Source organism: Dendropsophus ebraccatus, chromosome 2 (genome assembly GCF_027789765.1).
Source record: "Dendropsophus ebraccatus isolate aDenEbr1 chromosome 2, aDenEbr1.pat, whole genome shotgun sequence".
NCBI lineage: Eukaryota > Metazoa > Chordata > Amphibia > Anura > Hylidae > Dendropsophus > Dendropsophus ebraccatus.
The window spans coordinates 99,765,093-99,792,784 of record NC_091455.1 but is presented as its reverse complement, the minus strand read 5'-3'; the positions used below and the strand labels follow the sequence as shown (position 1 = coordinate 99,792,784).

The window sequence follows — 27,692 nt, the reverse complement described above, 5'->3', positions numbered from 1 at the left end:
AGCAGCAAATAGCAGCCTTTATTTTAAACGACCGTCGTTATTTGTGTAATAAGGCCTGCTGTCCCTAATTTGCCATTAAATATTGGCCGTCATTTTGGCGGTGTGTGAACTCAGCCTAAAAAAAGCAATTTATAATGTCATAATAAATTTATAAAATTTAGCTTTTTAAGTTCAGTCATAAAAAATTTCTAGATTTAAAAACCTTTAACATTTGTTAACAAAAACAAAACAAAAATAACCAAAAAAAAAGTCCCTTTATTTTCAGGATTAGAAACAATCTGTACAATAAACCTTATGATAAAACAAAATATTCCATAGTAAATAAATCACACATTAAGGAAATTTTTAGGGAGGGCATCCATCATGTGTTCCAACAGCCATTTGCAGCCAATAGTCCTCATTATTAAAGATGACAAAATTGTACAAATTTTCACCACCTTTAAAAAAGCCGTGTTCACTTTCTCTCCAGGATACCGGACTGTCTGCAAAACCATGGACCATAAGGGACACCCACTGACTTAACTTTGGTTCATTGAAATACTCACTGCAATAAAACAGAAGAAAATCAACACTACAGTTTCATCTACAATGTAATAAAAAGCAGCAATTCTTATAAACACATTCACAGATAAAGGATTCCTGTAATTCAGAGAAATATAAATTATGTATTAAGGGGTTAATGCACCTGGTTAGAGATACCCATTACTGGGCCTTAAAACTTGATTAAGGCTTATAGGACAGGCCGGGCGCTTTCCCAGAAAGTAATCTTACTAGAGATGAGCGAACCTCTAGCATGCTCGAGTCGATCCGAACCCGATCTTTCGGTATTTGATTAGCGGTGGCTGCTGAACTTGGATAAAGCCCTAAGGCTATGTGGAAAACATGAATATAGTCATTGGCTGTATCCATGTTTTCCAGACAACCTTAGAGCTTTATCCAAGTTCAGCAGCCCCAGCTAATCAAATGCCGATCGTTCGGGTTTGTATCTACTCGAACCCGAACCCGGTTCGCTCATCTCTAAATCTTACCCATCTTTAAACAGCCATTTATCTCCTCATTAGTACAATGCAGGGTGCTGTCTGGCTAGTGAGATGCTTTCAATATGGGTACGGTTTGTTCTAGTTCTTACAATACTAATATAGTGCTAATATATATACAAATATTGTGATCACTATCTGGGACTGTTACCTACATCCCCAACTTTTGTTTACAGGAAATTATGGTAGAAAAGTTGCTTATAATAGAGATAATAGTTTTTCATAACATTTTTGTGTCCGTATTAATACTGATACAGTATGTAGGGTTTTATTTGTAGGTGTGCTATGCTCCAAGCACTAAATTTTTTTCTTTAATAAAAAGCACTATAATGGAGGGAGAAAATGTGTGAGACCTCCTGTCTGCCTACATGAGGCTAACTGTCTGCACTGTCCTTGCCTACGGCCCCTTAGTAACCAGAGTAAAAAGGTCTTATTCGCCTTCAACAAATTATTGTATGTGTGGTGTTTGAGGGCAGGATAAATTCCTATGTGTGTTCTGCCATCAACTTGACTCGGATGTCAATTAGAGCACTATTTCCAGATGTGGAAGCGGTTGCTTCTGTACTTGGATGGCTGTCATAGAAACTTGTGATGTCTTAACACTTCAAGATTTCCTGAGGTGGTGGTTGTGGCCTGAATGAATGCTTGCAAGACAAGACTGGTAACTTTCTTGCACTATTTCCAGTATACGGATGTCTGGCATTGGCAATCTAATGCAGTTAATAATAGATCAGAGTTAAGCTAGCCATACATGTACACATTTCAGGTAACTTCACTGGTACAAATTTGGGTTATATACAGTTCAGTGGTTTTGATTGTTGCGTATATGAAATAAACATGGCAGCATGTGTATTTTCTGATAACTGATTTAATTCTACAATTGTTCTGACGAAGTATAGCATTTAATCAGTAAGGAGGTAGAAACATTAACCAGCTATAATAGATGAACTATACTTAGGGAAATTTATTGTTAAGTCTAATAGCTGTGATTTTTCTATCCCCATCAGCCAATCAGGAAGCACTGATTGGCTGATGAGGAGAGAGGGGAGCTGGGAGCGTCAAACAAGGCCACGGTGCCAAGCAGGTAATGTTTGCTCGGGGCCGGGGCTGCAGGCGGCTGGTGGCGGGGGGGTTAAAGGGGCCAGGTCCCAAACACGCAGCGAAATCCGCTGCGTGTATGGGACCCATTAAGCTTCACAGTACAGGATCCACAGCAGATTTCGCTGCAAACTCGCAGTGTGAAATCCGCTGTGGATCCGGTACGTGTGAAGCTACCCTAAAGGCTATGTTCCCACACATTATTTTTGCTCAGTATTTTGCAATCAAAACCATTATTGGATTGAAAACACAGGCTATATTCACACACTATTGAAATTTAGTGAATGGATGCTATTTAATGGCAAATAACAGCTGTTCTTTCAAAGCAACGACCGTTATTTTAAAATAACAGCAAATATTTGCCATTAAATGGCAGCCATCCACTAAATCTCAATAGTGTGTGAACATAGCCTGTGTTTTTAATCAACTACTGTTTTTGGTTGCAAAATACTGACCAAAATACTGAGCAAAAATACTGTGTGGGAACAGAGCCCAAATAGATATTTCGGAGAAAAAAAAATTCAAAATCAACTGGTGCCAGAAAGTTAGACATTTGTAAATTATTTCTATTTAAAACAAAAACTCAAGCCTTCCAGTACTTATTAGCTACTGCATTTCCTACAAAAAGAGGTGTATTCTCTCTAGTCTGACACAGTGCCCTCTGCTGCCACCTTTGTCCATGATATGAACTGTCCAGAGCAGCAGCAAATTTCCTTAGAAAACCTCTTCTGCACTGAACAGTTCCTGTCAAGGACAGAGGTGGCAGCAGAGAGCACTGGGTCAGACTGGAGAGAATACACCACTTCCTGTAGGGAATACAGCAGATGATAACTACTATAAGGCTTCAGGTTTTTTTTGTTTGTTTTTTTAATACAAATAAGTTGCAAGTTTAAAATAAAAAACCCAAGAGTGTTAAAATATTATGATATGCAGGCATTCTGAACATCCCGTCAGCATTGCTAATAGAAAAAGTCTACAACTCTGAAACAGTCTACAAAATAAGAAAAAATTAGTTATGTTTACTTTCTCCCAATTTCCTGTAAAGACAAAGTTAGTATCCTTGAGAATCCTTATTGAGAATGTGTCAGTCAGTATAGAGATCAGACAGAAAATCCCAGATTTACATGAAATTTTTTGTTGTAGCAATTCAGAACTTGATGACAAACTGTGATAACTAATCCATTTCACAATTAGCTGAGCACCACAACTAAAGATTATTCTGAGTATATGCCAAATGATGTAGTTGTTCATTTGTGTTCGATTTCTTAAAGTTTGTCTTAAGGCTCTCGACCATTAAGGCCGATAATTGCTTAGTTTAATAGAAGACAACGATCAGCCGGCATGCACCATGTCGACTGATCGTTGTCTTTCAACATGTTGAAACAGCAACAATCTAGATAGCAGCTATCTGCTGCCATCATTACTTGGAATAGGAGCAACGGCAGCAGACCACCGCTATCTTCTATGGGCTGCCCGGACGATCTATCGATCACCCGGGCCGCCCCCCTGCAGCTCCCCACAGCACCAGTCTCTTACCCGCTCGCTGCCGACGCGTGTAATAGCGCCCGCAGCAAGCGGGGAACAAGAAGCAAGTGAGCACTAACCTGATAGGTCGGCGCTTGCTTGCTCCCTCTCGTCGCCCCGTGTAATAGGGGCTTTAGAATCTATTTAGAAATCTTGCAGGTACAGTGTGCTTTTCTGAAGACTTATTTCTTGTATTGTTTGGAATCATTTTACAGGTTTGCATTAGGTGTGTGAAAAAAAATGACAACTACTATAAATATTTTCCTATCTTACCGTAGCTGCTTCACCAACTGCTGGATTTTTACTGGTGTTATGAATCCTGTAATTGTACATAAATGTGCTTGTTCAACTAAAATGCTTGGCTCTGGACAGCAAAAACTGGATATGAAGCTAGACGATTCCTTGCTCCTAAAAGAAAAGAACACCAAAATTATGTGGATACATTTGTAAAACATTGTGGAAAGATTAATGTGATAAGCAGAGGACAGCGTGTCTAAAGTTATGATAAAGTAGCGGTCTGAGTGTTCAGGTCATGACCAAATGACCAATCAGAAAAACGAGTTAGAAGTCAAGAACTCAGTGCGTTCCTCTCCCCGCTCTTTATTAAGTGAGGAGACAGTAACATAATGCAAGTCTACAGTGCCGTCTCCTCCCACAGGCAGAATGGGGAGAGGATCATGCGGCAGTGCAGTTGGCTTTCCACTCGTTCTTTTGATCAGTCAGAATCTGAACACTCAGACAGACAAAAAATGTTCACTTGTCTACATGGAAATCATTTGCTTCTAAATGAAAATTGTAATTTTTACCCAGGTATGCTATTTCAGTGCGCCATATGATTGCCTAGCTTGTAGCCTATTTAAGTGCACCAAGTGCCTAGCTTGTAGCTCTAGAGACTCAAACTTTATAAATTTAAGCCTTTTTGGAAAATGCATCATGTAGGTGTATACAGAATGGAAGTTGTTGGTGGTGTATGCATGGGCACGCATGGTGGTAAAATCATTAATCTTTGGCTGACTTCCACTGTCTTATTTGGCTTTCTAGATGCAGCAGGGCATTATCCCAAGACTACAGCTGATCAGTGGAGGGTTCAAGTGCATTACAGGAACATGGGTTTTGGATTGCGAACTGAATTATTGCAAGGACATATTGGTACATCTTGGCGTGGGAAGGGGCTAAAATAAGAGGAACCCTTTCATTTTGTGCTGGAATACACAATGAGGACATTTTTCAAATGGAAAGCGTCAGCTAGATAAGATGTCCCAAACTACATACATGGCTACATAGTTATGTAGGTTGAGAGGCTATTCATACCTTTATTGTATTTGTCTTAGGGCCTTATTACAAGGAGCGATAGTTGGCCAATTATGGCTCTGTGTACTAGAGACAATGAACAGCTAATGAAATGATCATCTGCTGTCAGCGCGCTCAGAGGGGTTGATTGACAGGCAGAGAGGTCTGTTACTGGCCTCTCTGCCTGTCAATCATCCCGCCGAGCGCGCTGACAGGCAGAGCGCAGTGACTAGATACGAGCGGGGAGCCGCCCACCATGACTACTTCCCTGCTCGTATCTAGTCACGAGCCGGGGAATAAAAGTCATTTTCTCCGTTATAAAGCACCTGCTGTGGCCGGTACGTGCAGGGGCCGCTCCAGGTGCTTTATACAATGCTCAAGGGAACCATATCAGCCCAAACGGGCTGATTGGTTCCCTTTAAGCCCTGACCTAAAATCATTGGCTGAAGACTGTGCAAAGCTACGTGTAATAGCGAAGCGGGGCCGACGGCTGAGGATTGCCCAAACAGTTAATACTTTACCTGTCCACTCTCCCGGTCTTCTCCTGTGATTTGTATGCGACATGGCACTGCATGCTGCAGCTTGAGAGCTCAGCCAATAACTGGCCAGGACCACTGCTCTGAAGCTGCAGCACATAGTGTCGGGACACATACAGAGTGCAGGAGAAGACTGGGAGCGTGGACAGGGGAAGTAGTAACTGTCTTGGCAAGGGCACGCTAACGATGTCTGTGCAGCCCTTGCTAAATGATTATCAGGCCGTGTAATAGGCCCAGTAAACGATCGCTGATCTAGCAGACTGGCGTTTGTTTACAATATTGATTGGGCCTTCATCGCCCCATGTAATAGGACCCTTAGGCTGCAATGACCTAAAAAATGTTTTGCACTGCAGATCCAAAGTGTTATACAGACGTGGCCAGGGCCTAGAAGAACATTGAGATGCCTTGGCCATGCCTCTTTGACACTTCAGAGCTGCAACAAAAGGCATTTTTTTAGGTGACTGCAGCCTCGGACCACTACAATAAGGGCCAGTTCACACTGAGTAAACACGGCGCAATTCCGCGGCGGAATCCCGCCGTGCTCAGTGTGCTGCTTTGAATGGGAGAGCGCGCGCCTGTCCGCTGCCGCCACTCTCCGCTCAAGGAATGAACATGTTCATTCTTTGAGCGGAGAGGAGAGGGAGCGGACGAGCGCGCGCTCTCCCATTCACTCAAAGCAGCACACTGAGCACAACGGGATTCCGCGGAATTGCGCCATGTTTACTCAGTGTGAACCGACCCTAAGGGTATTGATGGTCTCACCGCTTACATGCCTATTTAGTCATGTAAGCAGTGTACGGTGTCTTTTCTAGCTGACAGTTTCGCTTTAATGCCCTTCTCTGTATAGTACTAATCTATATGAAATAAGCCATGAAGGTTGTAAGTTGCAAATAATTAACCTACCAGTCAATGTTATTGCTGATGGCACCGAGCCATTCAAACAACTCGGTTGCACTGCATGACTCTCCTTCGTTACTATACAGCTTTTCACTCTTCAACAAAGGACAGTGTAGATCCCTTGAAACACTAGAACTTATCTTAAATTTACACTCCTTAACAGTATATTTTGAAAAATAAGATAGTATAGATGGTTCCTCTAAAAAAATAAAGACAGGCAAATTAAAAAAAGAAAAAAAACCTGAAGCAAAACAGTTTTATCAGTGATCTCACAACAGTATACATACACATACTATATTTATATATACAGTATATATATACACACACATACATACTGTATTTTCTTGCATACAAGACTATTTTTTACATAGGAAAATCTTCTCAAAAGTCGTGTGTCGTCTTATAGGGAGGGTGCTGAAAAACTTCGGAATCGGACTGGAGAATCTGCGGTCACCGCATGCGGTGGGGGAGCTCAAAAACAGCCACATCCCCGCCGTATGCGACAACCATATGAAGGCCAGAGCAAGCTGCAGGCGTCCGACGTATGCAATAAAGAAATATGGTAGAGTGGCGTTATGCCCAGAAAAACACACCTCTTTCACCCTTCTGCCCCACCCTTGTATCCTACTGTATTACTGTACCTCTGCTTCTCAGATCTCTCTGCTGTCTGATTTTTTTTTTATTAATTTTTATTTTGTGTTGGAAGATGGGTAGTCTTACACAGAGAGTATATCCCAAACTCTATATTTTAACTGGAAAAGTTGGGGGTTGTCTTATATGCCAGAAAATACAGTATATATCACATTATCCTCTATAATTTTCGCTATAGTCCTGGACTGATCATATGGTCTGCCATTAGATGGAATGAATAGCAGTGCAGGCAACATTAATCTTCCAATCAAATCTGATAGAATATATGTAAATTGAGCCTCCAATGCAAACATGAACAAAGCCTTAGGTGTTCTGTCCCCACATGTGGCGAGTGAAGGTTTATCTGACTAGTGGGCCTGACTGGAGAATTCCTACCTTGTATTCCAGCATATGAGGCAGACAGGAACCAGAATAAGCGTCAGGTAGAGTAGGAAATTGAGCAGAACGTAGTTTAATAACTTCACATACAGCTTAGTCACGGATGCAGTATAGTTATCATATTGTGCTGTTGCTGCTTTCCTAGAAGATACCTTGCTGACACTTGTAATTTCTGGTCAGAAGATTATGACTCTGATAAGCCCAAGCAAGCACTACTTCTCCAGTCAGAAGCAGGATGAAGAATGCCTGCTACAGGAAGTGACTTGGAGACTGGGCTATAAGACACACCCACTAAGGGACAAACCAAAAAATGCGAAAATGGAGGGGAGTCTAAACTCTTGGCCAGCAGATGGCAGCACAACAAGAATACATGTAATAAATACAACAAGGAATGAATGTAAACAATGCAGTTATAAAACATCTGAATAACATACAGATAAGTGAGGAGAACAGCACACTCCCCGTCTGAAATTCCCTTAGGGGGATTTCACTATAAACTAATTTCTATGAAATATAGTGCAAAACCTGAAACAAAACATGTTAATATGCAATATAAACAGTGAGATAATCCTGTTTCATAACTGAGGGATAAAGTTCTTTAAAGGAAAGTTCAGTCCTGTTCATCCGCCAGGAACATCCTCAACAGGCAATATCAGGATCAGTTCGTTGATAGGCCTTGCAAACGTTTTGGTCTCACCCTTCCTGGAGATCTTCAACTCCACCTTCCGGATCTTGCCATCCTTGCTGGGAAGAACTTTTGTAACTAGTCCCATAGGCCAGTTCGGTTTGTTGTTCCTTCATCAATACGAGGTCTCCTTTTTTCAAGTTTGGTTTCTGGTGTTGCCATTTTCTTCTTCCTTGAAGAATCACAAGATACTCCTTTCGCCATCTGTTCCAGAAGTAATCCGCTAAGTGTTGTACACGTTTCCACTGTTTTTGGTAGATGTTTCCATGAGTGTACTCTCTACTTGGCGTCAGTTGATTCCCAGTTTTCTGGGTGAGAAGAGTAGCTGGAGTCAGTATAGCTGGTGCTTCAGGATCCATTGATACTGGAACAAGGGGTCTTGAGTTGATGATGGCGGAAACCTCAGCGAGAAGAGTAACCAGGGTCTCATGTGTGAGTCTTGAAGAATTCACATCCATAAGCATAGAGTTCAAGATGCTGCGTGAGATCCCGATCATCCTTTCCCAGGCGCCTCCCATGTGGGAACTATGAGGAGGATTGAAAATCCAGGTGCAACCCTTCTCTGCCAGCTGATCTTGGATGGGCTTGGTGCTAATATTCAGTTCTCGGCATGCTCCAATGAAGTTGCTTCCACGGTCAGACCTCAACTGCTTCACTGGTCCTCTGACTGCGAAGAAGCGTCTTAAAGCATTAATCAGGCTGGATGCGTCCATGGATTCTATCACCTCTATGTGAACGGCACGCACGCTCATGCAAGTGAATAGTACGGCCCAACGCTTACTGTTAGCGTGGCCGCCACGGGTCCTGCGTGCAGACACCATCCATGGCCCAAAGACGTCTAGGCCAACATAGGTGAATGGTGGCTCAGTACTTAGTCTGTCCGCAGGCAAGTCAGCCATCTGTTGGTATAACTGTTTTCCCCTTGCTTTACGACAATGTACACAGTCATGCAGTAAGTGCGCCACACGCCTCTTCATGCCTAGAATCCAAAGGCCTGCAGAACGTAACTTGCCCTCAGTTATTTGCCTTCCTTGGTGTTCAGTCCTTTCATGGTGGTGCCGGATCAGCAAGGTGGTAATGTGATGTTTGCTGGGAATGATGAGAGGGTTTTGCTCTGCAACTCCTAGGTCAACCTGATTGAGTCGACCACCAACCCTTAGCAAACCAAAACTGTCCATAAATGGATTCAAATTAGCAATAGGGCTTTTCACTGGAACCTGCTGTTTGTCGTACAAGCACCTCCACTCAGCACTGAATTCCCCCTGCTGCACATGACGTATTATAAGGGATTCACTATGAGAAATGTCCTCAGCAGAGAGGGGTTTATGGCAGACATGCCAGCCGCGACAATAGTGATCTCCAGGCGTATGGTGATAGCATCTTGCAATATGCGCCAACCTTGCAATAGTCCTAACAAGTCTCATCCAACTGGAGAAACGTTCAAAACGTTGACAATTGAGGTTGGAAGGTGGCTTTGTTCCAGTGACTAATGCGCCGACTTCAGTGCGGATTTCTGGATCATTATCTGGATCTTGGATGCTGTAGACCTCCTGAACATGTTCCTCTGTCTGTTCCAGCAGAAATTCTGGGCCTGTAAGCCATGAAGAGTTTGCAAAGGAACCTATAGACATAGGCCTGGTGGCGTGATCTGCTGGATTAAGCTCAGATGGTACGTAATGCCATTGTTCAGGTTTGGAGGACCTCCTGATTCTCTGAATGCGGTTACTGACGTACACATAAAATCGCTTGGTCTGATTGTAGATGTAACCTAAAACGACCTTACTGTCAGTGTAGTACCGGACCTCGTCTATGTCGGCACCCAGTTCTTGCTGTATGAAGTCTGCAATCTCCACTGCTAATACAGCTCCGCAAAGTTCGAGCCTGGGAATAGTGTGATCAGGCTTGGGGGCTAACTTGGCTTTGCCAAAAACGAACCCAATATGAACTTGACTGTTGGGTTCTGTCGCCTTGAGGTAGGCAACGGCTGCTATGGCCTCTGTGGAAGCATCCGAGAACACGTAGAGTTCCTTCCCCTTGCTGGCAGTAAGTGAGGCTTTGACATAGCATCTTGGGATGTTGATCTGATCCAAGGCATACAAAGATTGCTTCCAGGCTTCCCACTTTTGCTCTTTATCAGAAGGAAGGGGGGCATCCCAATCCTTGATGGTTTCAGAAAGCTGTCTCAGTAGGGATTTACCTTGTATGGTGATGGGCGCTACAAATCCCAGTGGATCGTATAGGCTGTTCACAACTGACAGGACACCACGTTTTGTAAAGGGTTTGTCTGCACGACTTACTTGAAAGCCAAAGGAGTCGGCGGACAGATCCCACCTCAGGCCTAAGCTTCTTTGCACTGGTGGATCGTCTTGACCCAGGTTTATGTCCTTGAATCCAGGAGCATGATCATCTGACTCGAAGGCTCTCATGACAGCCAGACTGTTTGAAGCGATTTTGTGTAGCCGTAGTTTGGCTTGGTACAGCATGCTTTGAGTCCTTTTAAGTAAATCAATTGCCTCTTCTTCAGTAGGTAATGATTTGAGTCCATCATCTACGTAGAAGTCCTTTTCTACAAAGTCTCTGGCATCCTTTCCATACTGGGACTCTCCCTCTTTGGCGGTTCTGCGAAGGCCATAAGTCGCTACAGCAGGTGAAGGGCTGTTCCCAAATACATGTACTCTCATGCGGTACTCCATCATCTCCTCGGTGGTGTCGTTGTCCTTGTACCACAGAAATCTGAGGAAGTTCCTGTGGTCCTCTCTGACTATGAAGCAGTGGAACATCTGTTCAATATCAGCGGTGATGGCAACAGGCTCTTTTCTGAACCTCATCAAGACTCCGACAAGGTTATTTGTCAGATTGGGACCTGTGAGAAGGACGTCATTAAGAGACACACCTTGATGTTTGGCGCTTGAGTCAAATACAACCCTAATTTGATTAGGTTTTCTGGGATGGTATACTCCGAATGAAGGTAAGTACCAGCACTCCTCGTTCTTCTTCAAGGATGGAGCTGGTTCTGCATGGTTGTTCCGGAATATTCTTTCCATAAACGTGACAACGTGTTCTCTCATTTCAGGCTTGCTGTTTAGGGAACGCTGAAGAGAGTTAAATCTTTGCAAAGCTTGTTCCCGGTTGTTTGGGAGTCTTACCCTGGAAGCTCTGAACGGTAGTGGAGAAACCCAGTGATTGGTTTCCTCCTTAGAGAATTCACTGTCCATAATCTTGACAAAGTCTCTGTCCTCTACTGACAAGGCTACTTTATCGTCATCCTTCGTTGTGAGGAACACTGATCTCCCCAAGTTGTCAGCATAGGGGGAGGGAATGACGTCAGGCAGCTGTATGAGGTCTGGAGGTTTCTCCTTGACTTTATAGTGATGAGGGCACGGCTTGATGCAAGATGTGCGTCCGTCCCTGTGCACGTAAGTCTTAAAGGAGTCAATTCCTGATTGATCCAAGCATACATTCCCAATGATTACCCATCCCAAGTCCAGTCTCTGGGCGTATGGGGCATAGTCAGGACCGTTACACTGCTGACGCACTTTGTGTACCCTTAGATTGTCTCTGCCAAGCAGGAGTAGAATTTCAGCGTCCATATCCAAGGGTGGGATAACACTGGTCAGGTGCCTTAGGTGTGGTTGGTGAAATGCAGCTTCTGGGGTAGGAATCTCATCCCTGTGATCAGGTATTTGGTCACATTCAATCAGTGTAGGTAAGGGTATCTCTGTGTCTCCATTGATGGGAGAAGCGATGAATCCCTGTGCTCTTCTGCCACAAGTCTCTATGCTGCCTGAGCAGGTGTTTAAGGTATAGGGTTTTGTGGGTCCCTCGATCCCAAAGGCTTCAAAGAATTTAGGTCCGGCTAGGGACCGGTTGCTCTGGTCATCAATGATTGCATACATTTTTAGAGCCTTTTTTGGTTGTCCTTCTGGGTAAACCTTGATCAGACATATTCTGGCACAACATTTGTCCCTTTGGCTCTCCCCACATACCTCCGAGCATGAACAGGAAACATCAGTGGTAGAGTTAGCACGATTCTGAGGCTCCCCGCCATGGCTTGTAGTGGGGATACTGGTAACTGCAGCCGATGAATCGCTGGTGAGTGGGGTTAGGTGCATAACCGTGACATGTCTGTCGCTGTGACACTCCTCACACTTAATGGCAGATTTACAGTCCTTAGCCATATGCTCCAATGAGGCGCAGCATCTGAAACATACTCCTAGCTCAGTGAGGATTTTCTTGCGTTCCTGTATGGGTTTGGACCTGAAGCCTCTGCATCTGTTTAGTGAGTGAGGTTTTTTATGAATGGGACATTCACGATTAAAGGACTTGTCTCTTGATGAGTTAGTTTGGTGTTTACCCGTGGATGCTGCAGGTGGTGGCAGGTTAGTCTTTCTAACACTCGCACAGCTCTTAAAGTCTCTGTGTTTCTGTGTGACACCTTCATACCTTGATGATGATGCAGCTGGAATGTTGAGCTCCAGGAAGTCAAGACTGGGGTCATTCCTCATCTGGGCCTGTTCGTCGATGAACCTGCAGAAGTGGATGAATGGTGGAAAGGTGACATCATGTGCTCTCTTATATCTTGAGACTGATGTTGCCCACTTCTCCTGCAAACTGTATGGCAGCTTTGTGACGATTGGGTTTACCCCATGGGCGGTATCCAGATAGCATAGTCCAGATAGACGAGGATCTCTTTTAGCAAGTTCCAGTTCCATGAGCAGATCACTTAAGTCCTGAAGCTTGTGGACTTCCTTCAGATTAATCTTTGGGATGTTCTGCAGTCTCTTGAATAGGGCTTTCTCTATTGCTTCGGCACTGCCAAAGGTACGTTCAAGTCTCTGCCAGGCAGCGGCAAGACCTGCTTCAGCTTGTCCCACATAGACAGTCCTTAAGCTCTTGATGCGATTTGTAGAGCCAGGGCCCAGCCATTTAACCATGAGATCAAGCTCCTGCTCTGCGGTAAGGTTGAGGTTGGCGATGGCAGCTTTGAAGGTTGCTTTCCAGGCTCTGTAGCTCTCTGCGCGGTCGTCAAATTTGGAGAGACTGGTGTTGATCAGCTCCCTGCTAACCATGTACCTTGCGAACTCAGATATATCTGTTTTCTCACTTCTTGTTGCCGTGTCAACTCGTTGTACCCCTTGGGCGTATGGGTTGGTTGGCGTGAAAGGGTGAGATGTTCCAGGGTAGAATGATGTTGCTGCAGGGTTGAGCTGTGGTTTAGCCTCTATAAGTTCTGACGACCGCTGCTTGTGCTGTGCGACTACGCCAGAAAACACTCGGTAACCATCTTCCTGTGATAGTTGTCCTTGAGAAGGCACATCTGGGTGACGATCATCAGTTCGTGCGGGTGCTATAGGTGGCACCGTAGCTGCAGGTAGAGCTGACTTGGAGATTTCAGTGTTGTCAGCTTGAATGGTGCTAGAAATAGGGGGGGCTGCAGGTAACTGATTCAGCACATAGTCATTGGTGCGATCGACAGGATTGTCTGTTTCTTGTGGCAAGCAAACTGGACCGAGACTTTGGCTCATTGCTTGCTCAAGTACCTTTACTTTGGCCAATGCAATTTCCTCTTCCATCTCTGTTTGAAGAATCTTTATCTGAGCCTCTGCTTCTGCACTCTCTTTTTTAGCCTTAGCTTCGGCCATTGCAACTTCCTCTTCCATCTCTGTTTGAAGGATCTTTATCTGAGCCTCTGCCATTACTTCCTTTTCTCTGAAGGCACGTCTTATTTTGGATTGCTCTGCATCTATGCGGGCCTCTAGTATTCTGTCACTCAGGACTGAGCTTCTTGAGCACGAGGATCTGTATGACCGTGATGAACGTTTAGATGAATTTGATCTGTGCGATCTAGTCTCTTGTAGATGAGAGATACGGAGCTCCGCTTTATCTTTAGCATTCTGCACCATGGTGTCTCTTTCTATTTCTGATGATTCTGCCTTGATCAGCTCTGTTAAGGCTTCATCGATATTAGAGGCTTTTAAGAAGGTGATATACTTTGCAAACAGTCTCTTATATCTTTCATGCTCTGTATTCAGCCGTGCAACAGCATCTTGTTGACTCTCGGCGTCACCCTTGAAGGATTGAAGACTTGCCACGAGGGAGGTAACTCGTTTCCATCTCTCCTCCAGGTCATCACAGAGCTCATTTTTAGCAGTATGATAATTTTCAATTACCTTTAGTGTCGGTTTGAGAGAGCGTCTTGGTCGGACAACTTGGTCTGTTGGAAGTGTGAGTTCTGCTTCCTGCTGTTCCAAATCATCACTATCAACTTGTCCTTGCTGTGTTTTATCACTGGGGAGTTGCTCGGGATGCTTTTCGGCCATTTTGATTTTAAGTGTACTGTCTCTTTAAGAAAATTAACTTTGGAATTGGGGTCTGAAAATCGCAGCACAGCTTCTTTAGGACACCCCGATATGATTCCCAGCGTTATTTGAGTGATTTGTGGGGTTTTCAAGTCTGGGTGGCCAGACCAACGGGAGGTAGTATGCAGCAAGTCTCTTAGGAGGGGTATGGTCAGAGGGAGCTTCACACACAAAACTGTTCTTCTACTGAGTGGTGAAAGGTTCATGTAAGATATGAGAAACAGCTTGGGATGCTTTGTGGAAGACTTTATGCAGGTGTAGAATATAGCAGACACACACTGTGCTTGTCCTGAGGCCTGTCCAGACGTGCTGTCTCAGATTAGCTGACCATGTGCTTGTTGCCATGGAGACCTCTGACTGGTCTGGGTTACAGGCAATTTCTAGCTGTGATTTTGGGCTTTTTAAGTGAATCTTCTGACTGTTCTGTCCCCACATGTGGCGAGTGAAGGTTTATCTGACTAGTGGGCCTGACTGGAGAATTCCTACCTTGTATTCCAGCATATGAGGCAGACAGGAACCAGAATAAGCGTCAGGTAGAGTAGGAAATTGAGCAGAACGTAGTTTAATAACTTCACATACAGCTTAGTCACGGATGCAGTATAGTTATCATATTGTGCTGTTGCTGCTTTCCTAGAAGATACCTTGCTGACACTTGTAATTTCTGGTCAGAAGATTATGACTCTGATAAGCCCAAGCAAGCACTACTTCTCCAGTCAGAAGCAGGATGAAGAATGCCTGCTACAGGAAGTGACTTGGAGACTGGGCTATAAGACACACCCACTAAGGGACAAACCAAAAAATGCGAAAATGGAGGGGAGTCTAAACTCTTGGCCAGCAGATGGCAGCACAACAAGAATACATGTAATAAATACAACAAGGAATGAATGTAAACAATGCAGTTATAAAACATCTGAATAACATACAGATAAGTGAGGAGAACAGCACATTAGGGCCCTATTACACAGAGCAGTTATCTGCCGATTAAGGCAGATTTTTACTGGCAGATTACTCTGCTTCCAAATTAATGAAGAAAGCAGAAAGCTGCTCTGTTTACATTATGTTGCTGTTGCCTTGTTTTCTTCCAGCAGGCCACAGGTCCCCGTCCCCCACTCTTCACATTGGTGAGCAACTCCCCACTCTTGCTGGTCTCTGTAATTCTGCAATGTGATACTTAGCGGTATCAGCACATATGATAAATGCAAGCTGAAAAAGTTTAAAGATGGCAGCACTCATCAGTCCAGAAGTAGTTTAATGAAATATATAGTAAGGTGCTGCAGGCAACAGCTGTTTGGTATGTTCACATAGCCTTTTCCAAGCTGAAGTCAATTTGTTGTGTCTCCAGCATCTTATTACATATTCATTTAACTACTTCTGGACTGGCCAGTGCCAGTCTTTAAAAAAAAGCATAAACTTTGAATGTATAAATCTGTATGTATAAATGGCTGTATACAAGCATATATATGACAGGCCTGGTGGCCTTAATGCAGCTCCCGGCTGCCATGGAAACCGATGGGGTAAGAGCCCTGCAGATCGATAACAGGCAGCAGTCATAATTTGAGCGTGGCATGCAACGGGTTAAGCCTGGAGAAACCTCTCATCCTGGCAGTTAGTGCAGGGCTCTAGCTGTCAGCATGAGACCAAAGCTGGGCCACAGGCGGCAGCCTAGCAGGAGGGCCTCAAAGGCACTCTGTCACCTCCAACCCACCCTCCTCAAAACCCTAAAGTCATCTGTTAGTAGGATAAGGGATGCGGATTCCAAATCTGTAATTTGTAGCTTTCTACTTCTTTGTATTTCACCGTTGTAAGCCTACAAACCGGGCCTGTTGATGCATAGAGAGGACTACTTAGCTCAATAATATAATGGAGAGGACTACTTAGACTCCTTCATTTATGGGCTTACGTAAGAACCTAGAAAGATAAAGATATATAGATATAGAATCAGCGTTTTAGACTCTACTGATGTATAAACTACTGGTAACCTAAGTTTACCGGGAGTTTTGGAGGTGACAGAGTTCCTTTAAGTGACTACCATAGAAACACGTATGGATGGTTACTAAGTGTCTACACCTTTATTCATTGACCCATTACAGTTGGTGGGATTGTAGGAGCCCTGATATTTTAAAATCAACTCACTCACCTGACAGGCACCTTAAAGGAGAAGTTTATCGCAAATCTTTCAGCCGGCAGGGGGGAAATTGATTACAAATACTAACTCTCCCCGTGCTCGCAGTGAGCGATGGAACCGGCGTTGGGACCCGTGCCAGAAGGCATTTTCCTCTGATTTGTGAGGATGTCACAAAAGGCCTGTCCCGACTGATGAACTGGACGCTCAGCCAATCAGTGACTAGAGCGGCATCCCGCCCCAGTCAGTGACTGGCTGAGCGGCCAGTTCATTAGCCGGGCAGTGACGTGTCAGCTCCGGAGATCCCGGAGCCCAGTACAGGGAGAGGTAAGTTAGTACTTGTAATTAATTTCTCCCCTGCCGGATTTTACAATCCGCCAGACTTCTCCTTTTTCATCTCAACTAACAGTTATAGTCATCAAGTTAAATATTTTTGCAAATACATTTATTTAGCAAGCTTGCCTTCTCCTTATATGACCTCCCTTTTCCTCCTATTGTTGACAGCTCGTTGTCTAGGTTACAGACCACCACTCTAAAAACAGTGAATTGGCTGCTGGTGTATATATAGCTAACATGTAGACATTTAGCAAGATAGTGTATATATACTGTGTAACAAATATATTACACACACTATATATTATATATATACATATATACACACACACACACCTATATAGGATATAAGCAGGACAATACAGATTATGGGTGAGTGCCAGCAGAAAGGTTCTGGACCAAGGACCAAAGGGTAAATAGCAAATAGATACTCCGCAGCACTCCTTAGTGTTCACATTTGGAACACTAAGAGCCAGTTCACACGGAGCAAAAGCGGCAGAATGTAGAGCTCTCTGCCGCAGAATCCCGCCTGCATCAGTTTCCCACAGTGTCTCCATGGGAGGGCTTGCACGCCTCCGCTTCCATTGCTCTCAGCTCAAAGAATTGACACGACTCAGCACAAAGAATTGACACAAAAACGGAGGCACACGAACCCTCCCATTGACACACTGTGGCAGGTGGATTCCCCGGAATTCTGCCGCTTTTGCTCCATTTAAACTGGCCCTTAGGAGTGATGTGGAGTATCTATCTATATATATATACACCAGTGGGACCACTGTGACAAAGAATAAGTGTCTTGGTTACCATGCCAGCGATCATGTAAGCACAGGCGTGGTCTCCAGACACAAAGCTATTGGATGATGTGCATGCGCATGAGTGATGGCAAGACGCCGGCACTTGCGCAGTGCATTCCCCGGTGTCTGAAGTATCGGTTCTCATATGGAGCAGATTTAATGATTGCTGTATTTCCACTGCACACTCCTGTGAGTTCTTTTAAAAGTGTCATAGTTTCTATATAGATTTGGGATGTTTTAAAGTATTGTTTAAAGTTATGTATACTCTTATGGGAGGGATTATTATTGTGATAGGCTAATTGTTTATGACGTCATTTGTAATGTGATGTAATGTAATGTGTAATATACTCTGTGTTACTCTATATTGTATTAGCTTGAAAAAAAACTTCTGGTTGAAATGTCAATTGTATGGATGCCATGATGGTATAAATATGCAAAAGAGGAGCTCGTGGAGCCTCATTGAAGAGTCTCAAAACACAGGACTAGCCAGATATCCCTCCGGGATGGCTAGTCCTGTGTTTTGAGACTCTTCAATGAGGCTCCATGGGCTCCTCTTTTGCATATTCATGTTTCCCAGGGGGCAATGCACCTAGGACTTCACTGCACTGAGCGCTTTCACTAGCAGCCAGCAGTGTTGTCGTTTGGCTGGTCTCCCTGAGTTCAGCAATCTGTTTCTCTTATGATGGTATAAAAGCCTATTTTTCTACTTCACCGTCTTGTGGATGCTGTCTCCTTGCTATGGTTTATGTCCTATCAGAAGGAGAAGACAAGTTTGCTAAATGAATTTATTTAACTTGACGTGTACTACAAGTATGAGAATACCCCTTTAGGGTGCCTTCACACACACACACACACACACACACACACCGGATTCGCAACAAATCCGCAGCAGATTTGATGGTGCAGATTTTATGCTGTGTTCAGTTATTTAGATTTAATCTGCTGTGGATCTGCTGCGGATCTGCAGCAGAAAATACCCTGCGATACGGTGTGTGTGAAGCTACCCTAACATGTCGCAGTGGATTTTCTGCTGCGGATCCGCAGCAGATCTGACTAAATGAATGAACACAGCATCAAATCTGCTGCGGATCCGCAGCAGATTTTACAGTGCGGATTTGATGCTGTGTACATTCATTTAGTCAAAATCCATTGCAATACGTTACGTGTGAAGCTACCCTAAATGCTAATAATTATAACTGAAAACAAATAAATACTGTTCTAGAAAACTATGAAAAGTGGTAGTGGTAGAGGTGTTATCTACCTGAATTATCCCATGCAAGTAAGAAATCAAAAGACAGAGGTTTTTTTTCTGTTAAGGCCCACTTCACACGCTGGAACATTTTGCCATCAGGAGACATGGCACGGTCTGTCAGATCTATTGTAACAACTGCAAAACGGAGTACAGAAGTCATTATATGTCACATAAAAAAGAAATAGTAGAAAAAAACCTCAAAATAAACCATATTAACACTCTTGAAACTTACTATATCGCATGGCATTTTTTCCTGAATATACAGAAGGTTTGCCCTGAAGACCCAACTCTTCATAGGTGTCTTTATCTACAGATATAATCAGTTTACCTGAAAATGGAAACAGCTGTAAATATTCAAGTGTGTACAATGCAATTTTATTCCCTGCAAACACACATCAAACAAGGTGTAAAGTGAAACTGGCTCAGTTGCTCTAGCAACCAATCAGATTCCACCTTTCTATTGGGTGGAAAGCTTATTGTCCACAGTTAATTCATGGTTTATTGGAGGATGATCCAGACAGGCACTGTAATTTTGTGAGATTATGTTTAACAAAATTGAAGAAAGTCCAGTAATTTTAGATAACATTATGTGGAGTGATGAAACTTCTTTCAAATTATTCTGTCATATTAACAGACAATTGTATTTACTGGTATATTGAGAACATGCACTTACCATTAGAGCAATTACTAAATCAGCCTGGTGTAGATGTTTGGGGTGGGATTTCAAGTTTTGGTGTTTTAGGACCAATATTTGTTTGATGGAACAGTCACAGCAGATAAGTATCTCGAAATTCAAATCTATACACTACAGATGAGCGAACCTCGAGCATGCTCGGGTCGATCCGAACCCGAACTTTCGGCATTTGATTAGCGGTGGCTGCTGAACTTGGATAAAGCCCTAAGGCTATGTGGAAAACATGGATATAGTCATTGGCTGTATCCATGTTTTCCAGATTTATCCAAGTTCAGCAGCCACCACTAATCAAATGCCGAGCGTTCGGGTTCGGATCGACTCGAACCCGAACCCGGTTCGCTCATCTCTACTATACACCAAACACATGAATTTCTGAGGAGAGCACAATAGTGCCATATGAAAAAACAGGCACACTAATAATATATGTATTCAAATATATGTATTTAAATGTTGCATCTAACAATTTTGGATGTCACTAACAGAACAATTTTTAGTATAGGAGCCAATGGCTCCTAAATTGTAAAAGGGAAAAACTGTTTGAGCCGTAGACTGATACAGAAAAGTGAAAGTGCCCAGCCTGGCTACATTATGTACTAAAAATGAGGTACAATGCTAGGTATCTAGTATAAGGACAGATTACTTTGTGTATTAGGGTCAATTCCATATGTATGCAAAACGTTAAGGTGCCATTGTAAACAAGTAATTAGCACTAAACAAAGGAAATGACACTTCATCTTTTTTAGTACATTCATGCCATGTTAGCCTTCAATAATGTTTAGAAATAAAACTCTTATATGCAAAAAATCTGCTCATTACTTTAATTTATGAATACTTTTATTTGTAAGCCATTATTCTATGTCACATACCCAAAAGATTGCCCATACAGGCTGTCAGGAATGGGGGAACACACAAACCATTTTATTGCTGCACTGGTCTAGATAATCTTACAGGGAGGAACTTATCTGTAAACAGTTTCCCTTTGTTAAATTCTATGATAAATTCCTAAATGTTTGGAGAAAATAAAAAGATACCTGTTGGTAGCACTGCAGCAACATTATCTTGGTCAATTCTTGTGTTATATGTCAGTGCATAAAACAAACCTAAAAATAAAATATAGGATTGTTATCCAAGCCATTTTAAATTATAATTGACAAATACCTACACAGAGTGCTGCCATGTCTAATAGCATCTGAGTGCTATGTCACTGCACAACACAAACACTTTTTGGCACTCTCGGTCACAGGAAACAAGTTAGGTTCCCAACCCCATATCTTATGCTGGAGCTGCATTTGTAGTAGCGTCTGCAGCGAGCGGGGAACTAGGAGCAAGTGAGCGCTGACAGCGCTCATTTGCACCCCTACGTCGCCCCGTGTAATAGGGGCTTTAGTCTGGATACGTGGTATGTGTCAATGGCTGGAAGATCCAATTGATCAGATTTTGCCTTTTACTAGTAAAATACTGTGTTGCTGTATGCAGTGAGGCAGTAACGTAATGATTGGCTGTCTAGCACGATGCTCTCTACCTGTGCCAAGATGAGCTGCTTCCTTTGTGAAGATGTAAATCTTATAGGTGATTTACAGCTTCCAGCAGCTCTTTCTAACATTTATATGTAAGGACTTGCTTTAGTTGTGTTAGTTCTCTGCTTACTTTTCTTTAATCTCCACATGGCTTTGTCACTGTTTTTTTTTTTTTTTTTTGCAGAAATCAACAGTACAGGCGATTTTAAGAAGCTTTGTAATTGGGTTCATTAGTAGAGATGAGCGAACCTCGAGCATGCTCAAGTCCATCTGAACCCGTACTTTCGGCATTTGATTAGCGGTGGCTGCTGAAGTTGGATAAAGCCCTAAGGCTATGTGGAAAACATGGATATAGTCATTGGCTGTATCCATGTTTTCCAGACAACCTTAGAGCTTTATCCAACTTCAGCAGCCACCGCTAATCAAATGCCGAACGATCGGGTTTGGATGGACTTGAGCATGCTCGAGGTTCGCTCATCTCTATTTATTAGGCAAATATGCCATTATCTGCATTTAAAAAGACTTTCCTTAGGTCCCCCCCCCCCCTCCTCTCTCTCATTCACTGCTCATTATCAGGAAATCTCGACTAGTTTACACCAGTCGAGCCCTTTCCAATCTATAGAGAGGGGAGGGGGGAAGAGGGAGATTAGTTAGCAGCAGAAAACAAAGGATTACACAGCAGGGAGCTGTGTGAAGCTGGTATTCAGAGGTCAGAGAGGTCAGTGCTGACTTCAGAGGAGATAGCTTGGTGATGTAGCTGTAAATTAACTCTTTGTTGTCCTGTTTTGGTGCCTCATCTCCCTCTACCCCTCCCCTCTCCATAGAGAACCATGAAGACAGAGGGGAGAGCTTCAAACTGCTTTTTCATGATAAAAATGGATATTTCGGCTGATAAACCCAATTACAAAGTTTCTTACAACAGCCTGTACTATTGATTTCTGAAAAAAAATAAAAATAAATAAATTAAACAATAGTGATACTTTAGCAGAAAAAAAGGCAAAAATACCACAAGCACTCCTGTCGGTCAAAAATTGACCTAAGATATACAAAAAAGCAAAATGTGGATGGATGAAGCAAAGGTACATGTTCCGTAATCCAAAAGAACCAACAGTCCATAAAAAGAAAAGTAACAGCATCCAGGCGGTTTAAATGTGCAAAAGGCAAATAAATGCTTTACTACCTCATGGCACATACAATCAGCAACGTTTCGACCTACATGGTCTTTTTCAAGCTCTCAGCTTGAAAAAGACCATGTGGGTCGAAACGTTGCTGATTGTATGTGCCATGAGGTAATAAAGCACTTTTTTGCTTTTTGCACATTTAAACCGCCTGGATGCTGTTACTTTTCTTTTTAGTGACACTTTAGCTCCATAAAGATACAGACAATAAAGGCCCCCTGACCTGTCCTAATTTATGTGGTAATAACTTCTGTGAAACATTGTACTTTATATTAGTGGTCAGCATTTGAATATCAGTGGCTGACAAACTAGGATGCAGCCCTGGGGAGCCGAGGTTCCTAGTGGTGCATTTGGGTCAATACGTTATTAAATGTGAAAATTCCAACATTCTGTGAAAATTTGGAAAAATTAAAAGATATCAAAGTCATCACAATGAGCCACATCAATGAGCTTATAATTCACATTTGTAATATGTCTACTTTACCTTGGCTTCATTTGGAATGTTCTTTTTTAGGACATTTGAGGGCATTGAAGTTTAGGAGCAAACTGTTATTAAAAAGGCTAATATTAATTTTTATATTCATCAATGCATTTTGCCTGGAAAACCCCTTTAACTCCTGACTTAGGCTACCATGGAAAGAAGCGGCATCAGCGAGGCTACAGGAGCCGAAGGGAGAGCAGCCTCAGTGAGGTTACTGACTGCAGCCGAGGAGAACACCAGTAAAAGTTGTGAGTTCAGTTCTCTTACCTTTCTTAATAAACAAGTCATTGAATTCCTGTGTTAAAAATGCATGCAGGGGCAAGTTCTTTACCAAATAATAGCTTCCCATATCATCAATTACACGCTTTAGTTTTTCTGGGAGAATTCCACATTCAGGTAGCAAAATGGATACCTGTATAAATAAAGTGACAACTTTGTAAAAATAAGTTACAGAACAGGATGTGCTGGTCAAAGCAAATTGATTGGCATCAACGTCACACCTAACCTAGGTACATCAACAAGTACACAGTATGTATTTATATAAAGCTTGTTAAACTAGCAATGACTTGCTTACACTAATGCTGTTTGGTATGTTGAACGTTTTTTTTTTTTTTTTTTTTTTTTTTTACCAAGATCCCCTGTCCAAGGTACTGACAAAAGTGTCATTTGCAGGCACAGCTGGTATCACTACATTAATTTCTTAAGAGAGAAATGTAAAAATTTAACACATTTAAAGGGAATCTGTGATCACCTGAGCCCTACCCGAGGTGGTGACATTGTTCTGTAGCGAACAGTCCCCTGAGCATGGTATCTTTTGGTAATTTGCTTGTGCAGTGGATTATGCACAATCTCAGGTCTCCTACTGTAATGAAGAGTCAAAGAGGAGTTTTGGCTCACTGTCTATGCCACTCTCTGGCACGCGTCACCACTGCTTTCTTCTCCCTCTCCTTCATGAATAATCCCTGCTGCCCACTCACACTGTCAGCTTGTATGTCTGATCAGTCCTCTGTAGGCAGTTTATGTCTAAAAGAAACACTCAGATATAGTTGAATCCCAAATGTGCTGGAGCTGTGGTCTAGGGGTAAATCATCTGTGTAAAGACCTAAAACTTTTTTTTCTCTGATAAAAATTAAATATAATTATAGATTTTTTTCTCAATAATGTATCATTTTTAAGGCCACATTCACACTTTGTAATACAGCGGCCATTTAGTGACATGGCTGTGTCACAGAATGGCCGCTGTCTATGAAGTTCACCCTGGTCGTTACCGCAATACCGGCCGGATGAACATCACTTCTTTGGAATTTGAATGTGGGCACATTTGGGTGTGCCTGTGTTCCAATTAACCACAGGAGACAGTGTAAAGTACAGCCGGAGCCGCACTTTACATTGTCTGCACAGTCAATTTTGTGCAGCCACACAAAATTGACAAATCAGTTTTTTGTGCAGCCGCAGGGAATCCCAGCCGGAGTGTATACAGTGTGTATACACTTGGGCTGGGATTCCATAGTAATTAAAGCGATCAGCCACTGTGGTTAAATAATGGCCGTTGTTGCAAACCTGCAACAAAGGCCGTTGTTTAATGAAAATTTAAGTCGTGTGATTGTGGCCTAAAAGTGCAAAGAATTCCCAATCAGGTCCAATTTAGTTTTAAAATTCAGGTTTTTAAATAAGGAAAAAAAATAGCTATATTTCATTTCCATCAGGAGAATCAAACTAAGGAAAAAAATGTTGGTCTTTACACAGGTTGTTCCAACACATTTGGGCTAGGAGATTCAACTATATCAGTGAGTTTCTTTCAGACATAAACTGCCTACAGAGGACTGATCTGCAATCAGAGACACAAGCTGACAACTAAGGGACAATGAGTCCGGGCAGCAAAGATTATTCATGAATGAGAGGGAGAATGAAAGAGTGGTGAGGCGTACCAGAGTCCAGCACAAAGGCTGAGCCACAACGCCTCTTTGACTCTTCATTACAGTAGGAGACCGGAGATATGAGTGCATAATCCACTCCACAGACAAATTATGAAAAGGTACCATGCTCACTAGGGGACTGCAAGCTACAGCACACTGTCAGCACTTCGGGTAGGGCCCATGTGCTGAGATTCCCTTTAATGAAAACCTGCCGAAGAAGAGCAATTTATCCCATGCCTAGTGACCTAGTAACATTGTGAGACATAAAATACACAATAATACTGCTTCACATTTTATGAAGATACATTAAAACCATATCTCGTTGCAGGTGACAGGCTCCATAAACCTATAGTTGAGTCTATAGTCTCCTGCAGTGAGTTGGTAATGCCAGAAAAGGCATTAAAGGAGAAGTCCCGCCAAAATTTTTTATTGTATTGCCCCCCCTTAAAGTTATACAAATCATCAATATACACTTATTATAGGAAATGCACATAAAGTGCTTTTTTCCCTGCACTTAGGGCCCTATTACACCAACAGATTATCTGACAGATTTTTTAAGCCAAAGCCAGGATTGGATTTGAAAAGAGGAGAAATCTTAGTCTTTCCTATATTACCTGTTCTCTGTTTATATTCCTGGCTTTGGCTCAAAAAAATCTGTCAGATAATCTGTTGGTGTTTCACTTCCTGGGTAAAATGGTGATGTCACAACCAGCTCACCGGGACCTTCTTCTAGCCCTGGCACCCCTATGCCCTGGGTGGCCGCTGCTTCTCCTTGCCGCTGCGGGGCTCTCTCCTCCCGGGCGGCCACTGATTCTGCTTGCCACAGCGACAGGGAGAAGCAGCGGCCACCCAGGGGGTGAGAGCCCTGCAGCAGCTGGAAGAAGCAGTGGCTGCCCGAGCAGGAGAGGGAGCCGCAGCGGCAGGGAAGCGTCACCATTTTATCCAGGAAGTGAAGCCTTGATGTAGTAGTAAGTGCAGAGAAAAAAGCACTTTATAAGCATTTCCCGTAATAAGCGTGTATTGGTGATTTGAATAAGTTTTGGAGGACAATACAATACTTTAATAAAAATTTTGGCTGGACTTCTCCTTCAATATAAAATTAATATGTTACTTATATCACATAGTGGAAAGAGAAAAAAAAAAAAAACATAAAAAAAATGCCAGAATTGCAAGTTTTTCATTCTACCTGAGAAAGAAAAAGCATAAAAAGTGATCCAAATGTCATATGCCCAAAATTGGTATCATTGAAAATTATAACTTGATTGTAAAAAAAAAGACCTCATACAGCTAGAGTGACAGAAATCTGTATATAAAAAGGTACCACTAATCACAACAACTCAGATATTAAAGTTATTATGACGTTTATACCACACAGGGAATGCTGTAAAGATTAAAGGACAACTCTGGCAGGACCTGCAAAAAAAGAAACAAAAAAAAACCACAGACACACACACAATGCATACTCTCCATCCCTCTGGTGACGATCACCACTCAAATTGCCCGCCGTCCGTGTCTCCCTCACCTATGGCCGCCATCCTGTGATCTCCCTCACTTCTGGGTTCATGGGAGAAAAAAGGCTGCCGATGCGCTTGCGCACTGGCAGCCTTTCCATTGGCTGGAGCGCATCACATTGCTTCCAGCAAGCTCAGCCAATCAGACGCTTAGGAGGAAGAAGACCTGCCCCCCCCCCCTCTGATGTCATCGTCACAAGATGGCGTCGGGAGAAGAGGACGGTGTCGACAGTAACTAGGTATGTATAATTTTATTTAACTTCCTGGGGGGTCGGAAAGTGGGGGAAGGGGGCCAGACCGCTTATTTGCAAACATTACAAAGTTATAAGTTTGTAATGTGGGTGTTAAATAAGCTAAAAAAAAAAAAATTGTGGGAGTTGTCCTTTAAGCCCCAAAACCATGTCAGAATAGCTGTCTCCCCTCACTCCACGTAGAAAAATATTAAAGGGGTTATCCATGCTTACAAAAACATGGCCGTCTTCTTCAAGCACAGCACCACTCTTGTGCTTAGGTTGGGTGGAGGTGTAATACCCCACACAATCTGAGAACAGGTGTGGTGCTGTTTTTGCAAGAAAGTAGCTGTGTTTATGTGAATTGAGGGTCCATTCTGTTATTATACTATGTTCCACCATATATTTAGTCAAATTGATATCTGCGGCAGATCCTGTAGGTGTGACTGGACCCTTAGCCACACTTATTCTGCAATGATACCGTTAGCTGCAATTCCCAATAAATATTAAGCTCCTCCCATCCTGCCCATGGAGACCAATCATAATCCATTTCTCATTTTCTAAACTGCGCTAAAGGCATAAACATGGGCTGTGATTGGCCGCACTTAGTTATATTGCCAGGATAAGCCGTGACTGTCAGACCCACGTGCAGTGCACCAGGTCACATGACGTACACCGGCTCAGGAGGACTGTGATAGTGCCCCTCTAGTGTCCAGTCCCAGTACCGCAGTGGACGCCAGGCGCGCAGACATACTCACACAGTAGTTGTAGTAATGCGTCTCCACGTGCGCGCTGTGCCGAGACTTCTCCCGCAGGAAGCTGGACTTCTCGCACACCAGCAGATGCCGAGGACATGACTGCAGCGCGGGGAGCATGGCGACCACCTAGTCTACACTAATAATAATAATTATTATTAGGACACGCTGCACAGTATTTACTAACCAATTCCCTCATAAACTTAACAGACAAGGAAGGGGCGGGAGTTCCACGACATTTCCTGCCCATAGCACGGTGTACCGCACTGCCATCTGCTGGCGGAGAGTTAGAAGTGCCGCCTTCATAAGGTTTATAGAGAGCTCATACTAATGCAGTACTGTATTGAGAAGGACTGATGTTTAAGCCATGGACACCGCGAACAATCTATAATTAGGCACAATTTATCACCCTCCTTGTTGTCTTATACCATGTTCTTGTGTCTCTGTTGTATGT

The 27,692-nt window shown here is 43.1% G+C and overlaps 1 protein-coding gene across 2 annotated transcripts; it reads right to left on the bottom strand.

Moving 5' to 3' along the window:
* Positions 1-235: 235 nt before the first annotated feature.
* RPP40 (ribonuclease P/MRP subunit p40) lies at positions 236-27,468 on the bottom strand. Of its 2 annotated transcripts, none has more exons than XM_069958063.1 (8): positions 27,426-27,468; positions 23,094-23,238; positions 20,682-20,750; positions 19,189-19,284; positions 18,966-19,091; positions 6,389-6,581; positions 3,933-4,067; positions 236-544 (listed from the first exon to the last, which is right to left on the bottom strand). In XM_069958063.1, exons 1-8 carry the CDS (start codon positions 27,435-27,437, stop codon positions 346-348), a joined length of 975 nt encoding a protein of 324 aa, XP_069814164.1. In that variant the 5' UTR covers positions 27,438-27,468; the 3' UTR covers positions 236-345. The 2 variants fall into 2 exon arrangements, with proteins under 2 accessions (XP_069814164.1, XP_069814163.1); XM_069958062.1 differs by lacking the exon at positions 27,426-27,468 and adding an exon at positions 27,242-27,418.
* Between the last annotated feature and the right edge of the window lie 224 nt (positions 27,469-27,692).